The following is a 26108-nucleotide window of genomic DNA, read 5'->3' on the forward strand; positions in this document are numbered from 1 at the left end:
AGAGTTGCATTACATGTCCGTTATTTATACATTTTGTTTATTTTGTTATTTTGACGTGTTTTGTGAGAAATGTGCAAAATAGAGTCTAAAAAGATAGCAAAAGTCAAAGTATGAAATCTGGAGCATTCTAGTCATCCAGTGGTCTGCTGGACCTTAGTCAGCAGCCGCTGGTGCCCATGGACTGCTGGAGCTACAGCGGTGTGTCTCGATAAAAATGCCTGAAAAGAGGAACACATACAACGACGGTTGGACTGTTCACAGCGACGGCCGAAAGTTGCAACGAAAGAGTCAAAAGATTCCCAGTGATCTGTTGGACATCGGGCAGTAGTCCGATGGAATTGGGCATCGCAAAATTTTACCTAATTTCTCTCCAAGACTCACCTAACTGGGTTAGAAGATTTACCATATCATAATATACGATTTGAAGACTATAAATACCCTCAAAGCTTCATCAGATGAACCCACTCTACACCACGGATAATATTTAGAGTTTTATTATTTTTGGCCGTCAACTAAAATTAGATTAAGCCTAAATATAAAAAGTTTTTAACTAATTATACACCACTGATAATGTGGATCACACGATCCATTAACACAATACATCACTATCTTTTTCGTATCTTTTATTTTTTACTATTTCTCTCTTACTTTATCAATTGCACATTAAAACCCGTGTCTATTTAATTGACGATTTTGCCATTTAATTTTTTAAAGTTTATCAATTGCACATTAAAACTCGTGTCTATTTAATTAACGACTTTGCCATTTAATTGTTAAAAGTTTTGAGATTTATCAAAGCAATTGTTTTCGCTCTCGGAAATCTCGTGTCGCATTTTGATAGTGTTATCCAAACCCAAATTCCCATTTTCTTGAAACTTCATTACTTTTCCGGCATCGTAATTCCGGCAATTAGAAGCGCAAGCCTTCGCCGGCGATGATGGCATTCTCATTTGCACCCGTGAGAATCCCATCCCATCTCACCTGCAGAGCAACTCTCGCAACTTCAGCCTCATCGCCGTCGCCGTCGCAGCTCGCCTTCGACGCCGCCTACATCAAACGCGCCGCCGATTTAGCCGACAAATCCGCTGGCTTCACGGCGCCGCACCCCAACTATGGCTGCGTCATTGCCACCACCTCTGGTGATGGAGAAAAGGCTGTGGTCGGAGAAGGGTATTTCTATGCCCAGGGCACCTCCCCCGCAGAGCTCGAGGCGGTAGAGGCCGCCGGAGAACTCTGCCGTGGCGCCACCGCTTATCTCAACATGGAGCCCAATCATTGCCTCGGCGATCAAGCCGCTGTCTCAGCCCTGCTTCAGGTGCCTTCAATTTCATTATTGCATCTTCAATTAGATGTTAATTTGTAGGGAAAGAATTTATTTTTAAGTGTAAAGATGCTATTTTTGGGTGCATTGCTAATGTACATTGTGTTGGTTTTTAGTTGAGTGATGAATTTGGGTTTTTGATTGGAAAAAGTTTCATTCTTTGTCTCCTAAAGATGACCAATTGCAGTTAATTGCTTAATGTGGCGATTGTAAAGCTATAACCCTTATCGTAGAAATATGATTTTGATAGTATTATCGCGATTTTTGAGGTAACTGAAGGGTTAATGGAGGCATCCGGAAGCTATATTTGGTTCTTAAACAGTCAAAACACCCCATTTTCAATCTGTATATGAGCTTCATACGATCTTCAGTGGCTGTAATTTTCTTGCCATGGATAATAGTACCGAATGATTAAAAGTGTTTACGTTGATACTTTCACATTGATTTCTCTCTAAAAGTTCCCTATTACGCATTTAGGCAGGAATTACTAGAGTTGTCATTGGAATCAGACATCCTTTGCAGCATCTTCGGGGCAAGGCTATTCGTGCTTTAAGAAGTGAAGGAGTGCTTGTTGATGTTCTTGGTGAGGATCTCCAGTGTAAAGCAATGGAGGTAATGCGTCCAAAACATGCACTTTGTACGATCTCTTGCAGAAAGAAAACTTGTATTTGCACAAGTGATGTAGCTGTGATGATCTTACCTCTGAGAACTCAATTAAAACTTCTTGATTTATCGTCTCTATTGTATAAATTTTATTTGTAGGAAAGTCTGAAGTCATGTCTTCTTGTCAATGCTCCTCTACTGTATAGAGCTGCTAGTCAAGTTCCATTCTCTGTTCTCAAATATGCAATGACCCTTGATGGTCAGTACACGGTAGTTATTTTTGCTTTGTTTATTCATAATCTGACTACCTACTTTTATAGTGTACTACCGAACAAATGTGATTTGGTATTGATGCTGATATAGGAAAAATTGCTGCAAGTAGTGGACATGCATCATGGATAAGCAGCAAAAAGTCAAGAACCCGAGTTTTTGAAATGCGGGGCAGGAGTGATGCTGTTATTGTAGGAGGAAACACTGTGCGCCGAGATGGTATGAGATGTTGATTTTTCATGGAGTAGACTAGATACATACACTAATCTTATTCTATTCTAATTTCATGTTTGAAATGTAGATCCACAACTTACAGCAAGACATGGAGGTGGACATTTACCTCAACGGATTGTAATGTCGAAATCTCTTGATCTTCCTGAGGTGGCAAACTTGTGGGATGTTACTAAGGTTTCCACCATGGTTATGACACAGAGAGGTGCAAAACGAAGCTTCCAGAAATTCCTTGCGTCAAAAGGCATTGAAGTGGTGGAGTTTGAAATTTTGAACCCCAAAGTTGTAATGGATTACTTGTATGATCGTGGATGTCTTTCAGTTTTGTGGGAGTGTGGAGGTACATTAGCCGCATCTGCTATTTCTTCTGGTATCATACACAAGGTATGTCTGTGTAGATCGTATATGCAACCATTATTATTCTGATTTTCTACTTCACTGTGCATTGTGTTGAGTAGATGTCCATTGTCCGTTTATGCTTATTCATCTCTTGCTCTTGTTGGATTTGGTCACAATAGTGTTTCTACTCCTTGATTTGTTTGCTTTTTTGTGGAACCTTAGCTTTTTTTTGTTGCCATGGCTGATTGATATTTATAACATACAAAACATCTAGTTTACGTTATTAGAATGTCTTAAAATCTAGTGTAATACATTTTTCTCTTCTCATTGTGAATCTGTACATCCTATGTTGTTTCAGGTGCATGCATTTGTTGCCCCTAAAATTATTGGCGGGAAAAATGCGCCATCTCCTGTAGGGGAGCTTGGGATGGTGGAGATGTCTCAAGCTTTGGAATTAATTGATGTGAACTATGAGCAGGTTATAAATAATGCTGCTATAGTAATTTTCGTAGTTTATTCAAAATCGAAATATATGACACTTATAGCATCGAATCGCAGGTTGGTCCTGATATGCTTGTGAGTGGATTTCTTCAGCCGGTTCCTGACTTGACACCAGTGATTCCATCAATTGACGAAACTTATGCAATTGATCCTACCGTCTCTCCATATGAGTCAAGCATCATTTTCTTTTACAAGACATGGGATCCTTATGGTGCATTTTCTAACTTCTCCATGCATCCAATTCGAATGCCTGACGAAACTGGGGAGTATTACAACTGGCCAAGTGTGGAGCACTATTACCAGGTTCTTTCATGCTCTGCCGCTCTAGATTTCGTTCAAGTATTTCTTTCACCCTTACTTTCTTCATCTTGTGTAGGCTAATAAGTTTGTGGGTTTAGAAGACCCTGTTGCGAAAACGTGTTTGGAGGAGATAAAGACTGCAAGAAGTCCCGAGGAAGCAGCTCGTATAGGAAGGCGAACACAAAGGCAGCGCCCGGATTTGGTATCTCTTCTGGATTACTTTTACTCAACTTAGTTTGAATCCCCTTTTTTCTAGATGAGCAAGTGCCTTGAACTTCAAATATGCTTTTCTAATTCGTATTTTTTTTTTCGTTTAGTGGAACGTGGAGCTATTTTTGAAATTGTTGTTCTGGTGACGAGCAGGTTAGGGCCGATTGGGAGAGTGTGAAGATTGATGTAATGTATAAAGCGTTGAAGTGTAAGTTCACGACATATCCTTACTTGAGGTCCATGCTGCTCTCAAGCGCTGGGTCTGTTCTCGTTGAAGCTTCACCGCACGATCTGTTCTGGGGGGGCGGACGGGACGGGGAAGGGCTGAACTATCTCGGGAGGCTGCTGATGCAGCTGAGATCCGAGCTGCTAGCTATGAATTCTGCAGACAACAAGAAAGAGGAAAATCAAGTTCAATGAAAACTGTCACTATTGTAGAAAATAGTATAGTTTCCCATTATTAAGATAGCAATGTGTAGATTTTATTTCTGAATGAAACTACCAAACCAAACCAGCCTAATATAGGGTAAAAATAGGAAACCTATTTATGTAGAATTAAATGGTGATGAATAAATATTTGATGAATGTGATGGGGATATTATTAGAAAAAGATAAAGACACATAGGCATGAGATGGCCCATTAATGGTAAGGGAACACCACAACCTGACATCACATGGAGGCTTAAATTTTACCTACAAATAAGAATAAGAGTGAAAGCCAATTTGCTGATTTGCCAATTATATGCTACGTTTATTAAAGTTTATATCCTAGTACATGTATATCATATGTCTTCACAATTTTGTTCAAGTTAGAAATAAAATAGAAAAATAAAAAAGAAAAACATGATATCAAAGTAGTCGGCCATGAGAGCGTGAATCGCGTGGTGTTTTTTATTGGATAATATAACGTCTACTACAAATATTAATATCTATAGTGTGAACATGACAGGTGAACCATTGCTAGCTACAAAAACAATTAGTTTGTGTATTAAATTAGATGAAATAAAATAATCCATGTTTAGATTCGAGCATCACATAGTCACATGCGATTTAGTGATTTACAGTGTGTATATTTTTCTTTGATGTTGACTTTCTGAACAAAAAGAAGGTCCTATAATAACCGTGAAAAGTAAAAAGTTGAAGAAAAAAAATATTGTCCACATATGGTGATTTCATGGAACCTAAAGATATAGTTGGCCGAGCCAAGCCACAAAACGTGGCCAAGCCATGAAATCGTGATCGGGCCACCAACACTCATGTTTTACACTATAATGGACATGTCCAAGCCACCAAATAATTTATTTTTTGTATATTTTAATTAAAAATGGATATATTTATAGAATTTGTGTAGGAATGAGGTAAAAAAATGTGTATACTTATAGAATTAAAAAAAAAAATCAGAAAATATGGAGAGCCGCGGCCCGTGGCCGCTGCAATGGGAGAGCCACGGCTCCCGCCCAAGAGCCGCGGCCGGGCCACGATCGTGGCGCCGCGGCTCTCCCGTGGCCCGGCCGCGGCTCCCCTATAATGGATGCTCTAACTCCCACGCGTTTATTTTATTATCTTCATAAAATTATTGTCAACTAAAAGTAAGAAAAGTATATACTCAAACCGTTTCCTAATAATAAAATTTTTTAAAATGACATGAGTTTTAATACAAAATTGGTAAATGAGAAAGATAGAAAGAAAAAATGTATTAATAGAAAATAAGTTTCATTTGAAAGAATTTTGTAAAATAAAAATTTTCAATTTTTAGAAAACGGAGTAAATGAAAAGAACTTTTATTATTAAGAAATGGAAGTGAGTTTAATTAAGATTTCAAAAGATTGCCAAAAAAAAGGAATATAGGGCTTGAGGTGACATAAATGAGTTGAAATCAATTGATACTATATTATATGCATATGAAGAAATTTAGTTAAAAAAACAAACGTGAATAAAAATGACAGTTACCGTTCATCATGATAATTGCTGCTCTTATTTTAATCATAACAAATTATTTAATGATTAATGGGAAAACACTGTTACCTAATTAGAGATTTGTATCATTTATTTATAAAATATTCCAATAAATACAAGTATATACAGATAAATTGTGTATATAGGAGTGTTTTCTACAGACGGTAATGGTTTGAAAATTCCCACACTCACCGTCACCGCGAGCCCCATCTCTCTCATCTCTCTGTGTGAGCGTGAGCTACAATAATCTTGATACTTAAACTCGCTGCGTGCCTATTTGTGCGATCCCTGTTTCTTCACCACCTCAGTTTGTTATCACGTCTCCTTCTCAAATTAAATTTCTCTCATTCTTTTTCCGTGTCAAAGGCCTCGCCTTTTGTTTCCTTATGTCGATTTGAACCAAGTTTTCTGGATAAAAAACGCGATTGATGCGATCCTGACAAACTTAGTTTCACCAATTTTGATCCTTTCTTCATATTGTTTGCTTAATTTGATTTAGGTTTTTTTGTCAAGTGTGTATCCTTTGTGAACTGTGGAAAAGGGCTTAGTTTTCTTAGATCTGCTCTTTTTCTCGGTGGCGTGCCCTTTTTGCTCATTGTTGTCACTACTATATAAAGGCATCTGTGCTGTGTGCTTTCTTGTTTCCGATTTTATTGTATCTAGAAAATTAGAGGGCCCCTGTTGAGGATAAGGGTAGTCGAAAGCTCGTTTTTTTAATATATTGGGATGCTTATTCTTATTTCACTTGTTTGAAGAGAAGAGAAGAGAAGAGTGGATTTTCAAGTTAACTTTTGGATAGGATATCTCTTTGCTGGATTCAGAAGAGCTGTTGATATCCCGTTTTAGGAAATTCAACTAATTTTTATTGCTGGGGATTCCATACATTGTTGGAAAAGTGGATTCTAGGGAGTCTGAGAGGATTGGAAAATCTTCCAAGGGTTTCTTGTCGGAATTCGTGACGGATCCAATTACAGAAAATAGGGGGTGTGACTGTGTTGCTGGTCTGGAGTGCTTTCTAAATGTAATTAGGGCCCTGAGAATGGGTTCCTGCTTTTCTGGAGAGAGCGGGAGCCCACAGTCCGGTTCTCCAGTGGGGCTTACAAAGAGGAGGAACTCAAAGCGGAGGTTTGGGTCTCGAAGTTCCTCCTTTGACTATAGGAGGGAAGAGCTGTATAGGACCCCGGGCCGGATGTTCTTGAATGGTTCAAGTGACATTGCTTGTATTTTTAGCCAGCAGGGCAGGAAAGGGACCAATCAGGATGCCATGATTGTTTGGGAGGTTAGCTCCTTCTCTCTTCTTCCTGATGTAGTGATTTATCTAATTCAATAATCTAAAGGCAGAACTGTTTTATATGAATACAACTACTATGCATACTAGATGCATGATATCTGTAATTTTTATCTGTTCATAACATATTATTATTTGTGTCATAATATTTCTGAAAATAACCTTCATTTGTTGTCTTCAATTGTAAAATATGCACAATACAAATTTGATGCATCATCCAGCATTGTGTTCAGCTGAAAAGTTGGGCAGGTGATGCTAAACTTCCAGTAACCATAGGGCTAAACTAGTTTCCTTGCACGAACATAAGATCTTTTATTGATTCTTTACCCAATTGAATATTCAGAACTTTGGTCCGAGAGCAGACACAGTGTTCTGTGGGGTATTTGACGGCCATGGTCCTTATGGTCATTTGGTTGCAAAGAGAGTTAGAGACTCTCTACCTCAGAAGCTGAATGCACACTGGGAGGTCAATATAAAGGGTGATGATGTTCTAAGGGAAGTCAGTTTAAATACAAGTAGTATGTGCTCAGAAGATACTTCCTTCTTGTCTGCTGAAGAGGAAAGTAGAACCTCCATTGACATCGAAGAAACTGGAAAGCAGCCAGAGATCTTCCAGACATTAAAGGAGTGTTTCCTCAAGGCCTATAAGGTTATGGACAGGGAGTTGAGAATGCATACAAATATCGATTGCTTCTGCAGTGGAACAACAGCTGTAACCCTCGTGAAACAGGTAAATTTAGTAAGTTATAAATCATGATTTGTGATATTCCTGATATATTTGAACATTTCTTGATCTTCTACAGGGCCAAGATCTTGTGATTGGAAATGTTGGGGACTCTAGAGCCATATTGGCTACTAGAGATGCAAATAACTCACTTGCTGCAGTCCAGTTGACTGTGGATCTCAAACCTAATCTTCCAGGTACAGCTCTGCTCTTGCATACATAGCAGAAAGAACATGCATTATTAAAGTTTTATATTTTTACATATTGTTCCATGTCTGCTCACCTTGTTGCCATTTTTGGTCATGAGCTAGTTTCCTGGTGATTTTCTTAAATCTTCTTCGCATATTTATAATGTCCTGGTGATATTGGACATATATAACTTTGCTACTTGTTGGGTTATCTGCATTTGGTGTTGATAATCATGCTAGTGGTGAATGTAATCAAATACTCCCTCCGTCGGTAATATGTGACCCACTTTGACTCGGAACAAGTTTTAAGAAATGTGAAGAAAGTATCTTCCAAGCACATACTATCCGTATTATGTAATTGTTTATGACTGTTTTAACTGTTGTTCTAAGATTTGAGATATTATGTTTTTATTGTTTTCCAAATTATTGAATTTTATATTTCATATTTTTTAAATATTTTTATGTATTTATCGACTGCCATATCCCACCATGTGTGCCATAACCCTTGTGGCAGTTTTTTTGGTCGACCGCGCATGACATTGCTAGTGGTTGGGCACTACTTAAGTAGGTTTTGGAAGTTGTTAGTGTGAGACGAGTACTTTTGTCTCAAATTATGCTTTGCACATGCTTTCTTCATTCAAGTCTACCTTACCTTGCTCTGAAGGAAACTCTTCATTTTTGTTTCTGTTATAATCCACTTTCTTAATCAACGTACACTTATCTTGCAGCTGAAGCAGCTAGGATTCGTAAATGTAGAGGACGTGTTTTCGCTCTTCAGGATGAACCCGAAGTGCCAAGGGTGTGGCTACCAAACAACAACTCTCCTGGCCTTGCTATGGCACGTGCATTTGGTGATTTCTGTCTCAAGGACTTCGGTCTTATTTCTGTTCCTGAGGTTTCTTATAGGCGCATTACTGATAAGGATGAGTTCATTGTGCTCGCCACAGATGGGGTATGTGCCTTCCTTTGTTACTATTTCTGGTTTTTGTCAAACTCTTGCATAATATAGAAAATTTATAAACACGTGGCAGATTTGGGATGTACTCTCAAACAAGGAAGTGGTTGAAATAGTGAATTCCTGCTCCACACGTTCAACTGCTGCTCGAACCCTAGTGGAGACAGCAGTACGGTCTTGGAAATCCAAGTATCCGACTTCTAAAATAGACGATTGTGCTGTTGTTTGCCTTTTCCTCGACTCAAACGATTACTCTGCTTCATGTAAAGAGAACATCCCCACAGCTGAAGAGGAAGATTGTCCTAGTCCAACTGGGCTGAACCGGTCTGGCACAGTCATACACGTGATGGATGAAAATGGAGAAGACTCGGAAGCTAATGAGGACGAGGCAGATGAGGAACATGCAGTTGAGCACGATTGGTCTGCTCTGGAAGGAGTGTCGCGTGTGAACACACTCATAACGTTGCCAAGGTTCGTACCAGGGGAAGATGACATCAAAGCTGCAGAGTCTCGGAAGGGTAGGAAATAAATGATGTGGGGTTTGCATTTACTATACTCGTGGCTCTGATATTTCATTCTAAAAACAGTTTTTGATTCTTTTTGCGGGAAAGGGGGGTTGTTTTCGTTAGATGGTAGTGACGTTTGCGTTTGGTGGTGGATGGGACGTCAGCCCAGCTTATATTAGAGCGGTCTGGGAGTCATCCTCGGGCTTTGATTGCCGTGGATGGGAATGGGATAGTATCCATCTTCCCTACATATTTGTTTCAATTCTTTTTCCAGTGTTTTGTTTGGTCACTCGAGAAAATGTGACATGTATCACCGTATGCTCATAAGAATCTGGCATTTTCTTTGCTCTGTTCTGTGTTTAAAGGCAATACTGTAGTTTATTGATTGAAGAATACATACTTCAAGATTCTATAATGCAATTCAAAGAGCAAATATCAGAAAGATGAGTGAAAGAGAGAGACTGATTTATATTCTTCAAATTTATGATTTGGCTCATTACTAATGTATTACTCCTATTTGACATACAAAAGGTTTTTGACTAGTAATTGTCAAATTTGTTTAGACTACAAACCAAGTGATGTATTGATTTAGCTTTCAATAGGTCATAAACTAAGTTTTCAACGTTGTACTATCTTCCTTGAACTAAACAATAGCAAGTTCAAAAATAAAAAAGTAACAACATGCGATTAGATTATAACGAGTCTTCGAATACAGAAACAATACGAACAACTGCCACCAATATCAAATCTCACATTAACAGCTCTCTTTAGCCAGAACATAATACTAGCGTTCAAGGTAGCCAATAACCATAAAACATAAATACGACCAGCTAACATACAGATAGGTCCGCCAAGTTACTCTTCTTCCTCAGCTTCCTCTAGCCACTTCACAAATGGCTCCAACGACTTCACAAATGTTTGCCTATAACACACCAAGAAAAAACAATAATGAATTGAGGAAGTCCACATTTCAAGCAAAATGCAGTAGTGTCATGGAGTTGGTTCCTTTCAAAACAATAAAAACACAGCCAACCTGCCCTTAGGGTTGGTTCCTTTGCGGAACCAGTGAAGAATGGTATCTTCTGCAAGAACATCCTGATCATAAAGCGATCTTATTATTTCAGGAAACAGCTTCATCAGTTTAGCATCTTCGTAGCACTGGACCTGAACTTTGTAGACAAGTTCAAGCTCAAGCTTTCCCGTGGTACAGAAGGCGTTCAGCAGCGCAGCCCATGTTTTCACCTGAAAACACAAGAATAAATCCTTATAGTAAGTGATTTTGCTGAGCAGTCAACCAGACGAAGTTTACATGCCTATAAAACAAGTAGTCATAGGGATTAAAAGAGCCTTTTGTGTAATTTGGCTCTGTAATATGACCAAGTGTTGAATGTTACCACACTAAAATTGAAATGTACAAGGATTTTACAGAAAACATTATGCATACCTGACGTAGAGCAGAATTAGCATTTTGCTGCTGGTTTTTCCCAGACCATTGCACTGCATCCATGAGGACATCCCAGAGAATCCGCACAACCTCAATGTCTGGAAATTTAGCATCTTTCACATGTTGTTTAACTGTTTCTATGACTTCAGCTACATCAGCTGCTTCACTTATCTGGTTTGTTATCGCAGTTTTCATTTCCTTAAGCTTCACCTCAAAAAGTTTCTTCTCGTTGTACTCTACCAATAATAGAAGCCCTTCCTTGCTGAGATATGAAGAAATCAAAGATATATTAGAATTATTTTAAGGTAGCTGAAAATATCAAAACAATGTCCAAGAAAATTGTGTTCGATGGTATCATAGATTGACTTGTGCATTTGTTGATGTTAATTCAGTACATATGGCCACAGTTCAGTAAAACCTTGCTTTTGTTAAGGAAGGGAAGAAGGAGGTGACTTACGTAAAATGTTCAGAGAGAGCTTCAGGTGTCCGCTTTGCAGATGGGAAAAAGTCCATAAGGCTGTCCTCAATCTTAGCCCGCTTCAGAATTGCAATGAGGTCATCAAGGCTATTGTCAACAAGATATTCCTTGAAGAAATCAGTGATGAATGAGAGAACTAGCCCTTTTTCAATGAGGTTATCCTTGAGCAATGGCTGGAAGACAGTCTCAGGGGGGAGACCAGATAACTTCTGGGAAAAAGCAAGTGCAGTGAAAATAGCGAGCTTCTTCCTCTCATCCTGCTCGAACAGTTCCAGAGATTGCAAGAACTTTTGCATGACATTTTCAAGACTCTTTATGAGGAAAGGCCTTCTCCTCAAAAGCTTTTGAATATATATCACTGATGGCAAAATCACTTCACGACTAGATTCACAGTCAAATATAGAGTATGGATGACGCTCCCCCTCATCGAGCTTTATAGTGCCAGGTTGTGTACGGGTGCCCCTGAATACAACCTATATTCACAAAATTTAGTGCACCCTTAAAACCAATAAACCAAAGAAATTGCAACCTTGTCAATCAATCAAATTAGCAATCAATTTTTTTAGAAAATTCAAAATAACCTCAGATTCAACAAGTTTGTAGTAAATGGTTAATGAAATTCAGCTAGTAGGGAATGTGCAGGTGAATGAGTGAAAAACACAAAACAATCTTATGTATTTAAAAAAAATTGAGCACTTACATACTACATCTGAAGGATGAATATAAAAATTGAAAACAGTTCCTTAAGCAAAGAGAAGTTATGGCCAAATGATTTTAAAAACTGCATAATGTATATGATATTCCAGAAAATGACTAATCAACCACAGAAATTGGGTGTATCTACTATGTGGCCATAAGTTCTGAAAATTGAATTACTATTTGTTAACAAGCATGACAAAATAATTTGCATAACATTCACTGACACATTCTATTCAGAGGAAAAGGTGCATCATTATTCAATCCCTAAACCCTTAAAATTAGAAAAACAACATATGAAGAAGACAAAAGCTTAAGAAACCAACCTCAAAAAAGGTGTCGCCGTATCTTGAGAAATTAAGGTCTGAAGATTCAATGCACTTTGCAATAAGTTCCTGCATCCACAGCAGACGTTTCCATTGATTAACACTTAATACGGCATGTGTCCAAACTGCTCAAATTAGGAGAATTGGTGTACATGCATAACAGAAAAGGCGATCAAGGATCAGCTGTAATAGAATAAACGACAGTGAAGATATATATACCAGATCACCAGCATTATCCAAATAAATCTGGACCACTGCATCCGAGAATGCTGCAGGGTCCAGTGGCGCAGCAATATTCCGTTTGCGGGTCTTAATCCGCGTGCCACTGTAATAAATAATTCCACACCACCACTCATCAAAACATAATATGCAGGGAAAGTTGTTCAGTAATGAGCTCGGCTAAGAAAAAGATATAGTTTTGTGGAAAAATGACTGTTAAAAGTCATTACAAAGTTAGAAAAAAGGCACAAAAAGCAAAGATTATCAGCTGTTTAAATGCTCAGAGGCAGAGACTTTGCCAGTATCCTTAAATATTTTGGAAAAAAGAAAAAACTGAAAAATGAAAAGAATCTGCTTAACACGCAATAAACTGGATGTTCAAAGACTTACCCGAGAGTGGGTTTCTCCTTCGAGCTGTAAGTCAAAAAAAAAGAGAAAAAGTTAGTAAGTTTGGCATAATAGAATTGAAATTACGATGCGAAATAGAAAGATCTAACCATCAGATCCTTAATTAGCTCTACGGTAAAGCTACTTAGAATTTTAAATATATAAAAATAAAAAAAATTTAAAGATCATAGGGAAACCCTACTGCTAAATAAATCCCCTAAGCCTAAATCGAAATATAAAAACTCCACAAAATTGAAGAACAGTCTACCTCAAAACCCAATCGAACATAACAAACCCTAGCTACAACTAAAAATATTACCGATTACAAATCCAAAAAATGGCAGATCTGGAAAAAACGCACACAACCACAAGAAGGTGATAAAATTAGGATCTTTGACGGAATCATTACCTCATAAACCGATCTGAAGAGAATCAAATAGAGGGCAGAGTCTGAAGAGACTCTCGCGAAGAAAAGAGAGATAGGAGGAGATAGATGCAAATCCCAAACGTTGAATGGGGAAGCGAAGAGGGCAAGATGAAAATAAATATATATACTGGAAAAGAAAACGAGAAATGGTGGGGAAAGAAAGAAAAGTACAACATGTGAAGCACACGGCACAAGTGATTGAGCTTGATTCACTTTAGCTCACAGTGGTCTCGTGGGCTCCACATGGAAAAAGATTAAAAGAGCTCTTTTTTATAAAGTAGAGGAGATTAAGTCATTAATAAGTTACTAATAATTAAACATATAACTCCAAAGATATGTATGAGTTGGGTGATATTTTTCTATGAATCCAATTTAAGAAATAGTAGTAGAAAATAAAGACACGTCTGAGTTATATTTATGATTATCTATGAATTCTAGCCCATGAAGTTGTACTCAGTAGTTTTGTTGGTTAATAAGATTAGTTAAAATCTTAAAACACTTGAAAAGTTCTAAGTTTAAGATGTAGAATCAACAGTCGATCGATCTCCAGCATATGCTTTGGTGTTTTGTAATTCTTGATTGGAGTATATAGAAAATGGCATTGACTCCTACCGTAAGTATCTTATATACAGAGCTCAAAGAAATTTATTTCAATTGTTTAAGGTGGATCGATTTAGCTAAAGAAGTTAAATGAGTCAGGACCGGCCAAGCTTAGACTCGGGTTGGATCTCAATCTGACCAGATAGTTGAGTCGAATCACCCTAGATTGCGCTTTTCTAAAAAATCTGACCCAACCCAGGTCGATCTCATTAAATAAAGTGCCATGTTTGGTCTTAAATAACACCATCATCAAGCTAATTTCGATTCTGAATAGCACAACTTTCGACAAATAAAGCTTCAATCCGTAGCCTCACGGGCTTTTGTTTCCATAGACGACAGCACAAATATCCCATAACCATTGCCATCAATTTGCCCCCTGCATTAAAAATCTAGCTTCGCCACTGCCACTGGCTGTAGACGCATGGCACATGGTACATGCGCGTGCATAAACACGGATGAATTTCATGATTTGGCAAATGACAATGTTATCTTGGTGGTCATTGTGATATATTGTGAAATAATGTAGATCAATCCAAGTGTGAATTTCATATTGGGCAGATAGTTTTGAATTGACGAGCAAGATTGCAAAAAACGTCGATCAAATACAAACATGCATATTATATATACATCATTATTAATCGTGTGGGAGACCTTGATATTGTCTCGTTAACATGTTATCAGATCATTAATGCTTTGTTAGAAAAGTCACATTTCTCATACATAGCTCGGCGTGTTCAAAATATTATAAGTACAATTTATCATGCATCATTGGAAATGATATTCGCTTAACATATTTTCTAATCAATCTCTCATTCAGTCTCCCTTCTAAAGAAAAAGAAAAAGTCACTAAAATATAAAATCCCTCCATTTCACTCTAAGTGATACGTTTTCATTTTTAAGATGTCTCATTCTAAATGATACTCCCTCCGTTCACCATTAAATGTCTCATTTTTCCTTTTTCGTCCGTCCGCCATTAAATATCTTATTTCTTTTTTACTCTATTTGATAAGTGGACCTTACATTCCACTAACTTATTCCACTCATATTTTATTATAAAACCAATATATAAAAGTATGATTCACATTCCATAACTTTTCTATCCACTTTCCTATATAAAGTCAAACAATTTCTTAAAACTCGTGCCAGTCAAATAAATCACGGACGGAGGGAGTACATTTCTAAATAAAGAAACATTTCCTTTTCTTTTTTTTTTCTATTTGTTTTACTTTTTATTCTCTCCATTTTCATAAAACACTACATAAAATCTTGCGTCGAATTAGAAATGATTCACTTAGAGTGGGACGAAGAGAGTAAGTATAGTGTTGAGGAAAGTGATTATCCAAAGGAAAAGAAAATGGATCTACGTACTTAATTTCCAAATAGTAGAATGTAATTATACTTCATCAATCCCCTAAAAATATAAACTATTTTCTTTTTTATCCATCCCCTAAAAATAGAAACTTTCTTTAATTTTCTTTCAGTATAATAAGGTGGGACTCATTTTTCACTAGCACACTTTTCTTTCTATTTCTCTTACTTTATAAATTTTGCATTAAAACTCGAACTGTTTCAAAAATTCCTATTTTCAGGGGGACGGAAGATGTACTCATATTTTGATACCCATATTTTGATGCGTGACAAAAGGCATGAATATATGAATAAAGCATAACATTATAAGTAACACATGCAAAATACATCAATTTTAATCAGCAGATGTTCCACTGATCTTACATGAAAACTCACAAACAACAAATGAAAAGAATTTCCCAAAAATGAAAAAGACCAAACACAAAAAAAATGAAAACAATCAATCAGTTGACAAAACGGCATTTCTTCCTGATCTCACCCTTCTTCCCGGTGAGAACCTCAATCTCTCCCATCTTCACCATCGCCGCCGCAAACTTCTTCCCCCACGCTCTATTATTCCTCGCATTCTCCGCCACCAGCCTCGCCGTCAAGGGGCTGGTCTGCAGCACCTGATCCGTCGTCAAAACCCCCCTATTCGCCCTCAATCCCACGTAGAACTTGTTGTCCAAACAATCCGGCGTGATCGAATCGAGGTTGACGGTGCGATCGACGGTGGAGTTTGCCGGGCACTTCCTCTTCAACAGAGCCGCGAATTTGGGGTCGAGCGTGGGGTCGGTGGTCGGGTAGAGGCGGCTGGTGAAGGAGCTGCAGTGGGAGATTCCGACGGAGTGGGCGCCGGAGAGGGTCACCATCTCGTCGAGGGAGAGGCCCTTCGCGGCGAAGTTGTCGCGGAGGGAGGTGGCGTTGAAGAAGGGGGGAGGGAGGCTGAGGAGGGGCTCGGTCACGGAGGAGATGCGGCCGTCGCGGCGGCCGGAGGGGACGGGGTAGCGAATTTTGCCTAGCTTGGCGGCGCTGTCGCGGGCGGCGAAGGCGAGGACGTCGGCGCACGAGACGGTGCGAGGGCAGCGGCGCTCGAGCTCGGCCTTGGCGGCATCGATTATTTCAAAGCCTCGGAGACTTCCCTTGTTTGGGATGCTTTCCTTCTCCGAGGCGGGCCCGTCCAACAACACTGATGCGTCGCATCCCTGTGTTGTTGGCAAATGAAAGAAAAAAATAAATATAACAAAATCCCAGTGTAACCAATTGGTTTTAATTAAGATGTAATCAAATGCAAACTATATATATTATATAAATTGATATTGTGTTGACATTTTCTATTGACGTTATTTGTTGTTATAGGAAGATGCAGTTTGCATTTCTGTCACATGCAATTATTTATAATAAGAAAATATAAATAAGGAAAAATGTTTATGCCATTTACCCTGACGAAGCAGTCGTGGAAATGGAGGCGGATTAGGCCAGCAGCGAGGCCGGGGTTGCGGGAGGCGAACTTGTTGACGTGTTTCTGGACAATGGCTTCGGCGGGTGGGCAAGAGTATTTGTAGAAGCCCACTTTGAGTGGCGATGATGAGGAAACGGTTGAGACAAAGATGAGGAAGCAAGTGAGCATCATCATCATCATGGTTGAGGAACAACCCATTCTTGATGATTGTATCTTGGATTGAGTAGAGGTGGTGGTGATGGTGATGGTGGTGGTGGTGAGTTTATATAGCTAGCACAAGGGGAAGAATCAATCAAGTGATCAATTTAGTGTTGGGGTTCAAGATACGAACGTGTGTGCAACTAATCAACTTGCATTTCTTATATATGCTTTTCGAGATAAGGGGATTAGTAGATGTCATCTCCTATGTGTATGTAGCCAGTTTTCTAATTATATACTATGTAATTAGGATGGAGACCGGAGTAATGTTTACTCCTCATTAAGATTGTATCTCAAACTTAAATATATAGTGTGTTTGGTTCATGAGATTGAATTCCACAAATTAATCCTGGATGAATAATCATGTGATAATTAGTTATAGCCAACCTCCTCCAACTAAAATAATTTCTCTACTTAATCCTAGATATGACAACTTAATCCTAGATCATATGTTGGTACTATTTTATATAGAAAACTGAACACCATCTACCTATGCTAGGAGTCTCAGTTGAGTTCGTCACGAGTTCTAAAAAATATAAAGGAGAATGGATAAATTGAATAAATGGAATATGATTATTAAAATGAGTTAGTGAAATGTAGAGAGTATGTGTTTTCAATGGTCATTTCAATATGAAAATGTACATGAGATTGGTTGAATATCATGAATGGGGTGGGGTGCATCTTTCTTTTTCGAGAAGTGGTGAGCATTACCATTTCATTTCCAAGATGCAAAAAAGGCAAGTGGGAATAATAACCGGTTTTAAATTTAATTATCACTTCTTCTTTGTCTTTGATATTCTTCTCCCTATATAATTAAAAGGAGTTGCCAACATCAAGTCAAATGCTCAGCTTTTATCGTTGGCAAAAGAAAAGGAGACTAAATCCAAAATTTGACTTGTCTTTTGTTTGATTAATAAAGTATTTAAAAGGGCATGGGAAGCAACACTATTTATGTAAATATTCAAAAAAATGAACAAGATGTTGAGCCCAACATACAACAATTTCATATTTATTTAAATGGTAGAAGTACTATATGTAATCAACAGTCGGAGATGGGAAGCAATACAAACACGACTTTAAGATTCTCAATGTATTTTTGCAGACCGAAAATATATAGAACACTAAAGCTGGTTAAAATGTAAAAGTGCACAACATATTACCAAAATCATTTCCCAATCTGCTCTACAAAAAGAATATAACTGAAATACACTTCAATCGTGTGGCATCCCCACATATAAACTGCAAAGGTAAACATATACTCTCTCTATCCTCTCAAGGTGGTTTTTCACAGGAGCATCGCTGAGTCGGAAATACTTCAGCACAAAACCTGAACATCGTATCACAAAAATCAAACAAAACAATCAATAAACATAGAAACACGACAATGCTACAAGGAAGCCAGTTAAAAACCATTCTTTATGAAGATTTTCATAGCTGGATATTTATAAGGTGTGTAGCTGGAAATGGGTGTAGCAACAACATAATCTTTACCGCTCTGTCCGTGTCTGGATCAGCTTAACATATGCTGCATAACAAAGTTTTGCCTAAGAAAAAGTCAATAGTATTTACCATTAGCTTCCTCCCTTCTGCTTGAGAGTGATCTTGTCACCCAAGCTGAGCGCAATTCCCTGAGTCTTGCTCCTTATCCTAATATATCCGTTCAGCTTCTCATCTGCCTGCTTCTCGACACTGACATTTACCAAAGCATCCTCCCCAAATACACTCTTCGCATACAAATTAGCAGCCAGGAATCCACAGTCACCTTCTAAAGCAGAACTGCAGATAACCATGCAAACACAATATAAGTACTCCGTATTATATTTTCACGATACTAAATAGAGTAAAAAGTCATTGATGAGTGAAGACAGGATTATCTGAACAGAGCATTCATGTATTATTTTCTACTGGTCTTGCTTCGAAATTTAAGCAATAAAACAAAGACTGATCGTTCAATAAAATTAGCTGAAATTCATTATTCATCTTTGTTGGGCATGAAGTTGTATTGGGCATGTGTTTCCTGTATCAGATGAAAGGACTACATTGTCTGGAGAATATAATCGTGATCCCACAATTCAATAAAGCCAACCTAATTCGTCAGCACCTCTCTAAGATAAAAGCTATCATCAAACAATAAAAAAGATCATGCACATGTTTGACGCGGAGTTGCTTGTTCAGCAGAGATGATTTGATATCAGACACAGATTAGTTGAATTGCCCTCCTAGCAGTGCTAGGCTATTCAAAAACCATAAACACCACAGAAGCTTTTCCCGGTATTGTAGCAGCAGAGAATAGACTAGAGCTCATAAAATTACTTACGACGGAGTTAAGCATCTCATGTTGGTTGACTTGATAATATGATCAAGGAATTCTTTTTCATTTGCAATTGTTGTGTTTACAGCAACCTGCAAAAACAAGAGAATGAAATTGGAAAGGGAAACAGCATCGAACCAAAGAAAGTTGTATCACAACAAAAAAAGGATGACTACAAAAAGAAAAGGGAACAAAGATAGACAAAGTCGGGCAACGAGTTTTATGGAATCAATAATAAAAAAATGAAAATATAAAATTGGTGAAGTCCAGAAATTATTTCAACGACCACAAGTCAGTTTCATTAAAAGTGAACGAAAGAATGTATATGCAGTGTAAGTCTGAAGGACCGATAAACCGGTCCGAGTTCATTAAACATGTGCAGGCTCATATAAGCTATCACTGCATTAGGAACCAGAGTAAGTGGCTAAACATAAAGCAAATATTCCATCAAAATCAGTAAATCACACAAATTGAAACCCAATTAGGAAGATGATTATCCCTGATTGCAGAGTGTCAACAGTACCTTGTTTTCCCATTCAAATTCTGACCACATGGTCCTAAAAGCAGTATCGCTACAAACAGCAGGAGATATGTAGTCCATGATATCAATATGGATATCATTGAGGACAACAACAGTTCGCTCGAGCACATTTGATGTCTCATAGACAATATTTCCGAATATGACTCCAGTTTCAGTAGAGGAAACCTTAATGTTTGCTTTTATTTGCTTGCTTGATTCAGGAGCCAAAGTATAATTCTGTGGACGCTCAACAAGTTTGAGATCTCCCATTGTTGCTAGCTCTAAACACAAGTTCTGAAGGGTCTCTTTTGTTCTATTGATAATTGTGACATCCAGGACAATATCATAATGATGAACTGTCACATAAGCTTCAGCATAAACTGGATCACTAAATCCTGTGAGTTGAATGATACGATTCAGCTTATTTGCATCATCTGCATCCTTCACAAATTCCCCAGTAGCACGTTTTAAATCATCTTGGACCTCATCCTCTAGCTCCAGCTGGCTCATCCCCTGGAATTTCGACAATAATGATACACATAAAACGTTTATCTAAAATTCACCACAAAACGAATCACCATATTGCAGCAATGTGTTAGAGTGTTACTGTCCAGTGCCAGCATATTTTCATGATAATGAAATACATTAGATGTATACTAAAAAGCTTTCAGAAACTTGAGAACCAGTATAAAGACAATTATGACAGATAGAATGGGTTTTTTCTAAAATGAAGAACGAGAACTCATAGATGATGATGTCATAGCAGGCCAAATTTTAATTTTTGAAAGTTTGAAAGCATTTGATGGGTTTTTGCGAACAAATATTACTTGGGAAGAAGAAGCAGGGTGATGGAAGAAATGCAGCTACTTACCTTTCTGCTCTTCAAATGGTAGAAATCAATAAGGTCATCAGGCTGTGAATGAGTAACCTGAGCCTTAGCTTTACTTTCTTCAGTTTCACGAAGCTGTTTATCAGAGAGCATTTTGACAAAACTCTCACGGCAAGTCGTCAGCCAAATCTTCCTTGCAGCATCCCCTGTGTTACACAACAATCTTATACAAAGAAGAATCCTGTCATATGAATCATTATCAATTGGGTGCGGAAGAACCGAAGATTGCCCGAGCTGTAGCATAGAGACCATAATCAACAAAGCATTGCTTGAAGCTTTATTCACTTCAACCTTTGATGGTTGAACCTCCTCCAATCTTAGACAGAGCTTTGCTAGAGTGCATGCAATAACTGCCCCAAGAAAAAAGTCACCAGTCAGAAGAAGAGATCTCAAGTTCCCAGTGGTCAAAGATCCTTGAACAACAGCTGGAGCAGAGAAAGCAGTCTCAGAGGCAGCACTTTGAGTTGCATAAGTACCATCGGCAAGGATAGCCGGTCTTCTAGATGAAACAGTGATTGAGGAAGCCTGCTGGGGTTTCTTTGCAGAATCAGCGGCGTCCTCATTTTCAGAGACCGAGAAAAAGGGCAAATCCCCAAGACACTGCTTTATTGTTGAAATAGCACTCTCAACTTCAGAAAGAGATAGGGAATACTCTCCAATAATCCAAAGAGCACAGGAGCAAACTCTAGCTGCTCTAATTTGATAAAATGTATCCAGAAGTCTGGTGACAATAGAAACCCTTAACTTAGGGTTGGTTTCAATGATCTCTCTAACAAAAATGACAACATCCATCGCTGAGGCAATATTGTTGTCTCCCAAGAAATCCATCAACAAATGGACCACTGTACTTGCCACTTCAGGGAACTTTATAGCACAAGAATGGATAGCTTGAATGAGCATTTGTCTATACTCCCCGTTCTTCTCAAGCTCCCCACTTTGAGTTTTCATGACTTCCTTCTTCAGAGTAAGAACCACCTCAGACACATTGCGAGGAGTAATCAGTTCCAGAACGATATCAAGTGTTTTCCTTCGAATATCAAGGTTTGGGCTAGACAGTGCCCTAAGAACATCCATTATCAAGTCAATCATAAGCTCACGGTGGGAAGACTTGAGTTCATTCAGGCGATCGAGCAGAATGAGCTTAACATTATTATCACTCTGTGAAAGAAGAAGCTGGCAATATGTGTTTGCTGCAGCTTTAATAGCAGTTGGAGCAGAAGACAAAGAGACAAGGGTTCCAGCACACTCATAGACAACGGCAGCTGAAGGAGCATTTAATAGGGATATAATTATCTTAATATATTTCCCCTTTTCAGCCTTGTTTGTCCTACAAACTTTCCGGATCAGCTCCAAAACAACCATCTGCATCAACTCACCCCAATCTGATACTCTGTCAACATTGGTCAATAGGTAGTTAATAGCACGATCCTGTGCACAGTTAAAAAGCATCAAAAATGCATTCCTCTTAGTTGATTGATCCTGCTCTGTCGAGAGAAACTTCTCAATAGTCTCAGGTGCATCAACCAAGAACTGCTCACCATTTGGGAGTTTGTAAATTGACGATATAGCAGAAATGGCATTTCTCCTAACATAAGGGTGTCTATGCTCCAAGTTAGCAAGGATGGAGGGTATCAATGGTTCGATGATATCCACTTCATTGAGCCGGCAAAGAAACCTCAGGGTGACACCTCGGATGTATTCATTAGGATGGATAAGATTATTCCTAAGATTCTGGCAGATTAAAATCATTTCTGGTAATACGCGGCCCTTTCCATCAGTCTTATCAATAATTTCCAAATAAAGCAGAAGCAGTTTCTGAACGGTGTGGTCTTCAGAGGGCAACACATATCTCACTATAGTGATAAAAAGCTGAGGCAGGGTTTCACCATTTAGCAAAAGCATGATTGCATTTTTCATGCCATCAATCTTAGCTGGAACATCATTCCCTTCAAGTGCTTCCTTGATCTCATTAGCAAGGGCTGGGGTACCCTTGTCAAAATGCACGAGCAACGAACATGTCTTCTCCATTTGGGACTGAGGCGATCTGGCATAGTCAAGCTTAATTATTCAATTAATCAAGATTTTGGGCATGAAATATATTTTCAAAAGTAAAATGATCCTTCAGACTAATGAATTGACTTAATGTTGGAAATGTGAAAAGTATTTACAACCTAGAAAAGGGAGAAGCTAATGCATCACACATGCAGTATCAGATGCACACACAAACCATAATCAGGAAACCAATGAATCAAAAAAATTGACTAACAGAAACTGCATAGATGCATAATCCATTAGCATATCAGAACTTAGTAGCCGCCCCCACCATTTTAACACGAAAATTAAATCTCCCACTAAAATCATCAACCTCGTCGAATAGATCCATTATTGTTTGTTCACGTATCAACAGCCATATACAAAGACAGTACACAAACACGAAATACTAGATATTTAAGTACAAACTAAGAAATTGTCGATGTACTTCAAAAAAAAATCACAAATAAAAGGCGAGTACAGGCAATTCAGATCTAGAACAAACATGAATGAATAATTGGAAGGAACGAGACGAAAACCAAGTTACCGAGCGATGGATCGGAGACGGGCGATGGCGAATGGGTTCTGCGATCTCACGAATCACTGCTGAGTTCTCAGATCTGCATCTCTCTAACTCTCGTTTCTATTTTCCTTAGTCTGATCGTGTTTAGTAATTTTAGCATTAAGTAGGTGTCTTATTTATTTTATGGTCCCATATACTTTTACACAATTCATTTTGGTCCTCCAAGATTGATAAACATACAAAATTAGTAATGACCCTTTCAATAAATGTAAATTTTGGTCAATTCTAATTTTCAAGAATTAATATCATAACTTTGACATTTTTTTAATTAATTGTCTTATTGATTTAAATTTGGGAGAAAATTTAAAGGCGGTAATCTATACTGTTTATGCAAATTTGTATGTTACTAAAGTCGTTAACTTTAAAATGAAAGTTATAGAATATAAGATCGGCCTAAAGTATTTTGAATTCCAAATCATACATAATTTCTTCATAAAATTAAATCAATAAGACAATTAAGAAAAATGTTAAAGTTATGATATAAGTAATTGATTCTTTTTAAAATTTAAGGGATCGGCCAAAATTTGACAAAGTAGTTGATATTATTTTTAGTATTCTTCATTTGAGTGTGAATTTAACAATAAAAAATTTCTTTTATATTTTATATTATATGTTTTATATTTCATATACAATATTTTTATTTTGTGAATGTTACATGAGAAAATAAGATATCTGGATATTAAAAACTTTTGTATTATGCTTCCTATTGCATATACAAAACGCTTATTTTGCAAATGTTAATAATAATATAGTGTGAGAAAATAAGACAATTGAATGTTAATGGAGTGTCAAAAAAAAATTGAATGTTCTTGATATAGTATAATTTTGAGTAAAGGCCAAATGTGGTCCCTAACATATGACCGTTTTATCAATTTGGTCTTTAACATTATCTTTTTGATTATTTGGTCCCTCACGAATAAACTCGGATCCGAATCGGTCATCACTTAACAGAACCGTCTAAAACTAATGGTCAATGACATCTAATCAGGTCTTGACCAAAATTACCTATTTTAATTAATATTTTTAATTATATCGAAAAAATAAAAAAAAATAGATCTGGCGACTCTTCCCCCGCTCTCGCGAGATCGACTTCGAGAATCCGCCGCCGTGGGAGGATTCTCAGGGGAATCAGTCGCCGCCGAATTACAAGGTCAAGTTCATGTGCAGCTACGGCAGGAAGATCCACCCGCGTCCTCACGATAACCAGCTCTCGTACATCGGAGGCGAGACGAAGATCCTCACCGTGGATTGCAGCATCAAATTCGGCTCTCTGCTCCCCAAGCTCACCGCGCTCTGCGATTGCAAGAGCATCTCGTTCAAGTACCAGCTCCCGGGGAAGATCTCGACGCATTGATTTCCGTCACGAACGACGACGATCTGGAGCACATGATGCACGAGTATGAGCAGTTGTACCGGATTTCGCCGAAGCCGACGCACCTGAGGATTTTCATTTTTCCGATGTTGAATCAGAACTTGAGCTCGTCGACTAGGAGCTTCGGCTCCGATGATGTTAAATCGGAGAAGGAGAGGTTCGTGGAGGCTTTGAATTCTGCGCCGATTGTCACTGCGCAGCCGCCGCTTGGTAACGCCGATTTCCTGTTTGGATTTGAGAAAGCAAATGCAATGGCGCCGCAACCTCCGATTCAGCAACAGATGATGGGGAGAGCTCCGGAGATGGAGGATCCGGTGTTCCTTCAAGCACAGGATGAGCGGTCAATTGCGATGGATCCGATCCAGAAGCAGATTCAGGATCTGCAGCGGCTGACGCTGGAGGAGCAGCAGCAAGGAGTCTACCGAAGAAATAGCGACGATAATCTCTCTGGCGTCTACCATTTTAATTAATGTTTTTATTTTAAATAACGTTGATAGTGTAAAATAAACGGTTCTGTTAAGTGAGGACCGATTCGGGTCCGAGTTTATTTGTGAGGGACCAAATAATTAGAAAGATAATGCTAAGGACCAAATTGATAAAACGGTCATATGTTAGGGACCACATTTGGCCTTTACTCTATAATTTTTAACTATGTAACTTGTGGGGGAGTGATCAATTGCTAACTTATCATTTAATTGCTAACTACAACTAATTTAAGGCCATAGGATTTTAGAAAACGTGTGGTCTACAATTTGTCACGTGTAATTTTCGTTTTTATTAATTAAATCGAAAAAGATAAAAAAAAACTCCAAATTAGGGTTTTGGATGAAAATGTCAATATAGTGTTCCGAAAATATCAATACAATGCTTTGAGAATGTCAACACAATGCTTTAAGAATGTTAACCCATTGTTTATATTGACATTCTACATGTATTATAGTGACATATTTTATATAGTATGTTGACATTTCAGCTTTTACGAAAAAATTAAAACTTTTAAAAAAAATTCAAATTTTGACGTTGGAACATATGCATGTATGATATCGTTGGAATCCTTATGAAATTATCTTTAATTTGATATATGTTATATGAATTTAAAGTTTTGGGATATCTTTTAAAAGTTAGTTATAACTAAACATATAGTTAATTGATATTAATACCCCTATTGATATTTTTTGGAATTAATCCTATGGTCTTATTGACGTTTTTCGTTGATCGTATTGACATTTAGGGATTAATGATCTAAGCCCTTCATTTAAATATCTAACGACTATTATTTAATTGTATTTAGCAATTAAGTTATGAGTTAGTAATATAACACTCCTCGTAACTTGTGATAGGTACAATGCATATATATAGGCTGTCTAATTTAAAGGTAACATTATTTTTTTTTGGAATTTGATGGTTACAATAAATAAATATAGAT

The 26108-nt window shown here is 37.9% G+C and overlaps 5 protein-coding genes and 1 pseudogene across 7 annotated transcripts; 3 read left to right on the forward strand and 3 right to left on the reverse strand.

Annotated features, from left to right (window-relative positions):
- Window positions 1-790: 790 nt before the first annotated feature.
- LOC125212217 (riboflavin biosynthesis protein PYRR, chloroplastic) lies at window positions 791-4360 on the forward strand. Of its 3 annotated transcripts, XM_089067220.1 has the most exons (10): window positions 791-1315; window positions 1799-1933; window positions 2084-2183; window positions 2288-2413; window positions 2496-2545; window positions 2627-2809; window positions 3123-3242; window positions 3323-3568; window positions 3642-3767; window positions 3929-4360. In XM_089067220.1, the coding sequence occupies exons 1-10, from the start codon at window positions 935-937 to the stop codon at window positions 4193-4195; spliced, it is 1734 nt and encodes a 577-aa protein (XP_088923346.1). In that variant the 5' UTR covers window positions 791-934; the 3' UTR covers window positions 4196-4360. The 3 variants fall into 3 exon arrangements, with proteins under 3 accessions (XP_088923346.1, XP_088923345.1, XP_088923347.1); XM_089067219.1 differs by having other exon boundaries at window positions 2496-2809; XM_089067221.1 differs by having other exon boundaries at window positions 2496-2809; window positions 3883-4023.
- Window positions 4361-5893: 1533 nt separating this feature from the next.
- Window positions 5894-9741, forward strand: LOC125215352 (putative protein phosphatase 2C 33). Its single transcript, XM_048116746.2, has 5 exons — window positions 5894-7010; window positions 7363-7749; window positions 7823-7940; window positions 8660-8883; window positions 8963-9741. The coding sequence occupies exons 1-5, from the start codon at window positions 6771-6773 to the stop codon at window positions 9413-9415; spliced, it is 1422 nt and encodes a 473-aa protein (XP_047972703.1). The 5' UTR covers window positions 5894-6770; the 3' UTR covers window positions 9416-9741.
- A 317-nt stretch (window positions 9742-10058) lies between these two features.
- Window positions 10059-13499, reverse strand: LOC125215353 (uncharacterized). The gene is made up of 8 exons (XM_048116748.2): window positions 13352-13499; window positions 12946-12969; window positions 12556-12661; window positions 12337-12405; window positions 11294-11787; window positions 10837-11098; window positions 10426-10634; window positions 10059-10314 (listed from the first exon to the last, which is right to left on the reverse strand). Exons 1-8 carry the CDS (start codon window positions 13354-13356, stop codon window positions 10248-10250), a joined length of 1236 nt encoding a protein of 411 aa, XP_047972705.1. The 5' UTR covers window positions 13357-13499; the 3' UTR covers window positions 10059-10247.
- Window positions 13500-15620: 2121 nt separating this feature from the next.
- Window positions 15621-16996, reverse strand: LOC125216083 (peroxidase 5-like). Its single transcript, XM_048117703.1, has 2 exons — window positions 16758-16996; window positions 15621-16521 (listed from the first exon to the last, which is right to left on the reverse strand). The coding sequence occupies exons 1-2, from the start codon at window positions 16974-16976 to the stop codon at window positions 15781-15783; spliced, it is 960 nt and encodes a 319-aa protein (XP_047973660.1). The 5' UTR covers window positions 16977-16996; the 3' UTR covers window positions 15621-15780.
- A 973-nt stretch (window positions 16997-17969) lies between these two features.
- Window positions 17970-23389, reverse strand: LOC125212633 (coatomer subunit beta-1-like). The gene is made up of 6 exons (XM_089068069.1): window positions 23275-23389; window positions 20679-22740; window positions 19811-20320; window positions 19294-19379; window positions 18546-18752; window positions 17970-18303 (listed from the first exon to the last, which is right to left on the reverse strand). The coding sequence occupies exons 2-5, from the start codon at window positions 22722-22724 to the stop codon at window positions 18548-18550; spliced, it is 2847 nt and encodes a 948-aa protein (XP_088924195.1). The 5' UTR covers window positions 22725-22740; window positions 23275-23389; the 3' UTR covers window positions 17970-18303; window positions 18546-18547.
- On the forward strand, window positions 23281-25152 carry LOC125210283 (RAF-like serine/threonine-protein kinase 20; annotated as a pseudogene).
- The last annotated feature ends 956 nt before the right edge of the window (window positions 25153-26108 follow it).

The sequence above is a fragment of the Salvia hispanica genome, chromosome 3 (genome assembly GCF_029641045.1).
Source record: "Salvia hispanica isolate PSC_SH4W2 chromosome 3, Shi_PSC_v1, whole genome shotgun sequence".
NCBI lineage: Eukaryota > Viridiplantae > Streptophyta > Magnoliopsida > Lamiales > Lamiaceae > Salvia > Salvia hispanica.

Coding starts and splice junctions, on each gene's coding strand:
- LOC125212217 (XM_089067219.1), top strand. CDS start 935: ATGATGGCATTCTCATTTGCACCCGTGAGAATCCCATCCCATCTCACC. Junction 3,243..3,322: donor TTGATGTGAACTATGAGCAG/GTTATAAATAAT, acceptor ATCGAATCGCAG/GTTGGTCCTGATATGCTTGT. Junction 3,569..3,641: donor GTGTGGAGCACTATTACCAG/GTTCTTTCATGC, acceptor CATCTTGTGTAG/GCTAATAAGTTTGTGGGTTT.
- LOC125215352 (XM_048116746.2), top strand. CDS start 6,771: ATGGGTTCCTGCTTTTCTGGAGAGAGCGGGAGCCCACAGTCCGGTTCT. Junction 7,011..7,362: donor ATGCCATGATTGTTTGGGAG/GTTAGCTCCTTC, acceptor TTGAATATTCAG/AACTTTGGTCCGAGAGCAGA. Junction 7,750..7,822: donor CTGTAACCCTCGTGAAACAG/GTAAATTTAGTA, acceptor GATCTTCTACAG/GGCCAAGATCTTGTGATTGG.
- LOC125215353 (XM_048116748.2), bottom strand. Junction 12,662..12,945: donor AAGGAGAAACCCACTCTCGG/GTAAGTCTTTGA, acceptor TATTTATTACAG/TGGCACGCGGATTAAGACCC. Junction 10,315..10,425: donor GGAACCAACCCTAAGGGCAG/GTTGGCTGTGTT, acceptor GGTGTGTTATAG/GCAAACATTTGTGAAGTCGT.
- LOC125216083 (XM_048117703.1), bottom strand. CDS start 16,976: ATGGGTTGTTCCTCAACCATGATGATGATGATGCTCACTTGCTTCCTC. Junction 16,522..16,757: donor TCCACGACTGCTTCGTCAGG/GTAAATGGCATA, acceptor CCAACAACACAG/GGATGCGACGCATCAGTGTT.
- LOC125212633 (XM_089068069.1), bottom strand. CDS start 22,724: ATGGAGAAGACATGTTCGTTGCTCGTGCATTTTGACAAGGGTACCCCA. Junction 20,321..20,678: donor ACCATTTGAAGAGCAGAAAG/GTAAGTAGCTGC, acceptor TCGAAATTCCAG/GGGATGAGCCAGCTGGAGCT. Junction 18,753..19,293: donor ATGAGATGCTTAACTCCGTC/GTAAGTAATTTT, acceptor GGTTATCTGCAG/TTCTGCTTTAGAAGGTGACT.